Source organism: Zootoca vivipara, chromosome 12, assembly GCF_965207765.1.
Source record: "Zootoca vivipara chromosome 12, rZooViv2.hap1.1, whole genome shotgun sequence".
In the NCBI taxonomy this organism is placed as follows: Eukaryota; Metazoa; Chordata; class Lepidosauria; order Squamata; family Lacertidae; genus Zootoca; species Zootoca vivipara.
In genome coordinates, this window is record NC_142595.1 from 44,825,425 (window position 1) to 44,831,424 (window position 6,000).

General features: G+C 39.2%; 1 protein-coding gene across 1 annotated transcript; it reads right to left on the bottom strand.

Annotated features, from left to right (window-relative positions):
- Nucleotides 1–261: 261 nt before the first annotated feature.
- On the bottom strand, nucleotides 262–4,893 carry LOC148684068 (vomeronasal type-2 receptor 26-like). Its single transcript, XM_088654817.1, has 4 exons — nucleotides 4,081–4,893; nucleotides 2,708–2,935; nucleotides 1,800–1,926; nucleotides 262–1,163 (listed from the first exon to the last, which is right to left on the bottom strand). The coding sequence occupies exons 1-4, from the start codon at nucleotides 4,891–4,893 to the stop codon at nucleotides 262–264; spliced, it is 2,070 nt and encodes a 689-aa protein (XP_088510943.1).
- Between the last annotated feature and the right edge of the window lie 1,107 nt (nucleotides 4,894–6,000).

Below are 6,000 nucleotides of genomic sequence, written 5' to 3' on the forward strand. Positions count from 1 at the left end.
ACCTAGGAAGGGAGCCCATCTAGGAGAAGGAAACTTTGGACTTAAACCACCACTGCTTTACAGCTTTACTCCTTTGTGAAAAGGGCTTTGGCAGTAGAGCCTAAGAATGAATCTGTACCCATTGCCTTCAAAAAATCTTTGTGACATGAAAAAGGTAAGGACCAAACTCTACAAATATCCGGAGTAGGCACCTGGAAAGTGATACCAGCCAGCAGGTCCATGTATTCTCAGACCCAACAGAACTACAAATTCCACTTTCATTTATACCTTTCTTTGCGTTAGGTGCTCTTTGTTGTTCAGGTCAGGCCTCACCACAATAATGTAGCATTTAGGGGCGAAAATGCAAACCAGTAACCCAGCACCAGAAGCAAAGATGGAGAAGATCTCCACGGCCACCATGTATTTTCCTCTGGTGCTCAGGTAGGTTGGAATGAAGGAGAGCCAAACGCTGCAGAAGACCAGCATGCTGAAGGTGATGAACTTGGCTTCGTTGAAAGTGTCAGGCAACTTCCTGGCTAGGAAGGCCACCGTGAAGCTGACAGTGGCCAGGAAGCCCATGTAGCCCAAAACAAAATAGAACATGAGGACTGACCCTTCATTACAAAGAAATATGATTTCTTCTGTCATTAAATGCATGTCCACATCTGGGAATGGGGGAGAGGTTGCCAGCCAGAGGACACAGATTCCTACTTGAACAATGGAGCAAGAAAAGACAATGGAATAAGCCAGTTCTTTGCCTACCCATTTCCTCATATTGGTTCCTGGTTTGGTAGCCATGAATGCCAAAACCACCAAGATGGTTTTGGCTAGGATGCTTGAGAGGGCCACAGAGAAGACAATGCCAAAAGCGTTTTGTCGGAGAAGGCAAGTCACCTTATTAGGTTTTCCGATGAACAACAAAGAAGAGAGGAAACACAAGAGGAGAGAGAATAGGAGACCATAGGTGAGGCTTCGGTTGTTGGCTTTGACTATGGCTGTATTGCGATGCTTAATGAAGATGCCAAGCACCAGAATTGTGACCAGAGAGAATAGAAGTGCAGAGGAAGTTGAAACAATGGCCAGGGTTTCATCAAAGGATAGGAAGTTTGGAATCTTAGGAATGCATAGATCCTGGTCATTGTTTGGATACTCATCTGCTGGGCAACTGATACATGTTTCCATGTCTGAAAACAAAGAAAAAATGCATGACAATTTGAAGTAACCAAAAACTATTTTAAAGAATTTCTTCATCAATAATCCATCTAGCATAGTGTTTTCTACCTAAAAAGGTTTAAGAGCTTCAAGCCCAAATGATTTTAACCTAGAGGCATCAAAAATAAATCTCGTGAATCAAATCTGGAATTTTCTACTTGGAGGACATCTGCTCTTACAGTTCCCCTGCTTTTTCTTAGAACCAAATTAACTGTTCAGCAGATGAAGAAATAAATTACAGCTGAAATTTTAGGAGCCCAGAAAGGCACATTTAATAAGACTTTCACCCTCTTGTCAAACAACCTAATTCTTAGAGTAGAAAGCACCACTTCTAGCCCACCCTAATTTTGTAGAATTTGGAGATAAAATACATTAGCTTCCACTCAAAAAAGAAATCTTCAAGATGTTTTAAAGATAAAAATATATCAATGTTATTTATAAACAATGTGAACAACACATCTGTTTATTTAAGTCTTCTCTCAATACTACTACTACTTCTACTACTACTAATAATAATAATTTAAGACTTCTCTCCTGCAGCAGTTTAATGTCAAAAATATTCACAGGAGCCCAGAGCTTTTGCATTATCTTAAGATGTCATCTCTAACCGTTCTCATTTGAAATCATTCCTTCTGGACATTGATCACAATCATAGCAGCAAAACTTCTCCCCCTCCTTCTTTTTCTTCCCATAACCAGGAAGGCAGTTGGCATTACATATAGAAAGTGGTGGCACCTATACAAAGAGATAGGAAGAGTTTAATATTAAGATCTTGTTTTGTGAATTTATCAAATATCCAATATCAGGTGATTTAACAGTAAATAGGAGGACTAATAGCGTGAAATGATCCATATGTAGTACACAAATGGCACATACAGTGTGGTCAAAAGCTGCTGTTCTAAGCATCATACAAACACATGAAGATTTCAGTATTCAAACCTGGACCTTACAGCTGTCTTAGAATTCGGTGTAATTTCACCCCTGGCTTTGACTTTTGATAGAGTCACTACCTAACAGCATTTGCTTCAAGGAGTTCAAGTGGTGTTTTTTTGTGGTGGCTCAAGGAATTAAAGGTAAGCCATTATAGTGGTTCTGCTCCTACCTGCAGGGTCAGTACAAGAAAATAGTACTTCTTGAAGGGAAAGGAGAATGTTAGCCGCTTTGAGACTCCTTCGGGTAGTGATAAAGCGGGAAATCAAATCCAAACTCCTCTTCTTCTAGGAAATCATTCCATGTCTTTTGGGTTGTGGTTTTCTCTTAGGCCACATCCTGTCTCAGAGAGAAATGCTTTGTGTGGGTGGTTCCTATGCCTGACCTGTTCTGGGGGGAGTTGCATTCTGTTTGAAGCAAGAGGTCTGGGAGCACTACTCTATTCTAACTCATCACTAGAGTCTGAAGTGGTTTCAGATGCTAATGAATTTCAAAATTAATAATGTATGAAGTGCTTTTGTTGCATCCCATATTGTGGATAACCACAATTATGGGTTTTCAGGGACTGTGCATTTAATGCCCATACCTTAGTGAAATGTCTGTGCCATCTGATTCCGTCTTCATTAATGGTGAGCTCTTTGCCAGGAGGGGCCTGAGGATCCAGCCTTCCCACTTTGACTCTGATGTATGATCTATTCGGGAAAGTGACTAAGTTGGTAATATCAAAGCTAGCTGTTAATTCTCCATATTCATTTAATGTAATTTCATCCCCAGCACTGTTGTTGAATGAGATTCTCTGCAGGAATGCATGGAGCTAAGTGGAACGAGAATCAAAGTTAAACACTTCAGTTCACAACAGAGAGCATCCATATTTCAGTTGCACATACAGGAGGAGTAGGAAATCATGAATCAGTGCCAATTCAACAGTCAACAGACTTGCATAATGATATTATGGAGAGATGAGACCATAGACCTGCTTGCTTGAGAACAGCCTTTGTCAATATTCAATATTCAAAACATCGGAAGGCAACATGAGAATGTCTGACTGTACCTTTCCTTAGTTTATAGAGTGGACTTGAGCATGGTGTCATGGACTTGCTGGATGCAGTGGAGTGGTAGGAAACAGAAGTTGGGGAAACCAAAAGAGACACCACCATTCCTCTATACCTCACACTACACAAACTCATGAAACAGTTGGGTAACTTAAATACAATTTTCAAAATAATCAAATACCCAATCACCTTGCCACATTCAGTGCAGCAAGGAAACTCCACCTCCAATTCTTCAAATTATCAAAAGCTCACAGGTGTGCTGTCATTCAGATCAGGGCTAGCTACAAACACACATCTCTGAGTAGCACCATTGACCATGTCAATCTTAAAGAAAAACCTAATAGTGGGGACCTACCAGTGAGGCCTCAGGGCCCAGAAACCCCTAGTGGTGAGCAGACAGGGAAAGATGAGGATTTTGGGATTTGGCCTTGCAGGATGTGCCCAGGTAGTGGCAGCTCCCTGATGGGCTGCTCTTCTGTTTTCTCCTGGGTATGAGGATCCCTGCAAAAGGCAGTGCCTGGGGTTGGGGTCCTGGTTGTGCTCCCTCAGAATTAAGAGCCTGGCCTACAATCTTACACTGCTGGGTAATTGGACTGGTAAGAGAGACAGAGAATTCTGGAGGGATATGGGGAGAAAACGGAGGGGTTTACAGTGTGGAGAAGGTGGTTGGCAAAGCTGCAGTTACCTGTAGTTGTTGGTAGAATTTTGCTTATGAATTTCTGTGTCATCTGAAGTCTGTTTAGTATCATTATAGGATATAATCTAATTCCCATTTTTGTTAGGATAAAATTTCTTAAGGTTTATTTTTAATTTCTTAAGTTTTATTCCTTTATTTCTTTACTGATGATTAAATGCCAACTCACATAATGTATCTATGCAGTGAATGCTTTGTAGGAGGGAACAATACCTGCCAAGGTTCTACATACTGAGGAGAAAGTTTTCCCTTAGCATCTCTTCCTTTGCTGATTGCTCCAGCCAATTGCTTGCTATTTAAGGCATGTGCCAAAGCATAGACAGCATTATAGATACTGTAGCTATGGCCGGTCATGCTCATTTCAAAAAACGGTGCCGGGAGGCTCTCCAGCATCTCCTCTCCAGTGCACATGTTTTTTGAGAGAGTGGAATTTGAAAGTGAACAACTGAATGCATCTTCCCAAAAATCTTTGATGAAACCATCTGTCTCTGTCCAATGAGGACGTATACTCTGAAGAAAGTCTTTAAAGCTGTGAATCTCCTTGAAGTGAATAGCAAAGGATATAGCACCATGGAACATTCGTATATTAGAATTAATTTGTATTGGAAGGCTATATAATGTGAAATCAATTTGGGTAGCTGTAATCCATACTTTTCCTTCATGTGACTTCTTCTGAGGAAATAGTAACTGAGTAAACTCCATTATGCTTAAAGCACTTGACAACCATAAAATAAATCTACTTTCTCCGTATAAAAGAACTGCATTGGCTCTACTGGTTGTGAAAGTTGGTAACAAAATCCTTGATTCCTCCAGCATTTCTAGATAGTTACTGTTATAATTTATATTGAAGTTAAGTCTTTCTGAGAATGCCGAACAGATTCCATTCTGGAAAAACATTTTTTCAATTGTCTGTAAGAAACGTTCCCCTGCTTCGTTAGCTGAAGTGATGAGCCCAACCCATTTCCATCTGAAATGCAGAAGTAACTGGACAATTCCCCAATACTGAAGGTCCTCATTGGGGACCATGCGGTAAAAGGAAGGAAACTTGGTTCCATCATTTATGGCTGGTTCAAATGAACCATATGAAATCTGGAAAAAGCAGAAGCCAAATGTTTCCAAGTGGAGTGATGTATATGAATCAGTCTAGGTGCCTCGTTTACAAATTTGGCAGCTTTACAGTAATCTTCTATTACATCTATTAAAAACAAATTACCCTTCTTACACACATTGTTGGAGATGCATATAATGCCCCTGTTACTTACACTTAGTTAGATTTAAAAAATGTATTTATTAAAGATTTTTCAAACAACAAAAATACAAAACATAAAAAGAAAATACAAAACACAAAAAATACAAAATACAAAAAACACAAAAACAAAAATTCTAACTTATAACCCTTATCTCTAATCTATTGACTTCCTCATTCCACCTCCTTCTGCGATTCTTTGCATATCATCCTTAGTAATCTCTACATCTTATATAAACTCTAATTATTACTTTAATATTACCTTATTTCTCTATCTTTTACATCTTATCCTTTTACACTCTATCTATATCTTAGTTCTTAATTAAATTATCATTATCTTCTAACAATATTTATTTCACACCATTATATTATCTACAACCTCTTTATATCTAACTCATTTCCACTGATTCTCTTCTATTATACGCTTATTCTTTAAATAAATTTTAGATTTCTTCCAATCTTCTTCCACTGCTGCTTCACTCCGATCCCGGAGTCTCCCGGTCAGCTCAAACAGTTCCATAAATTCTATTAGCTTCTTCTGCCATTCATCCTTACATTGAGTTACATTTTCCCATATATATGAATCTGTAGATTCCTAATGCAAGGAAATAAATAAATCTGTTTTTCAAAAGCCACATTCTACCTGTGGAATCTTGAAAAGACCTAAGACGTTTGCCATGCACCAGGAAGTATCAGAGCTAAGTCCCCCAATGACTCCTATTACATTTTTCTGGATGCCACATCTGTAGTTGGGAACAAAGTGATGTGACTTAAATATCAGGTCCAGAGTGTTTCGGTAGGTCATCTTTGAATCAAAATAGCTGTCATAGATGTGGAACCCAAGAGAGACATTGGGCAACATCCTGGGATTCTCATTGATCTCATCA

Excerpts from the sequence above, each read along its gene's own strand:
- LOC148684068 (XM_088654817.1), bottom strand. The coding sequence starts at position 4,893 with ATGGTCCCCAATGAGGACCTTCAGTATTGGGGAATTGTCCAGTTACTT. Across the intron at positions 2,936-4,080 it reads AGTATGTAGAACCTTGGCAG|CTCCATGCATTCCTGCAGAG; the intron begins GTATTGTTCCCT and ends CGTTCCACTTAG. Across the intron at positions 1,164-1,799 it reads AATGATTTCAAATGAGAACG|ACATGGAAACATGTATCAGT; the intron begins GTTAGAGATGAC and ends CTTTGTTTTCAG.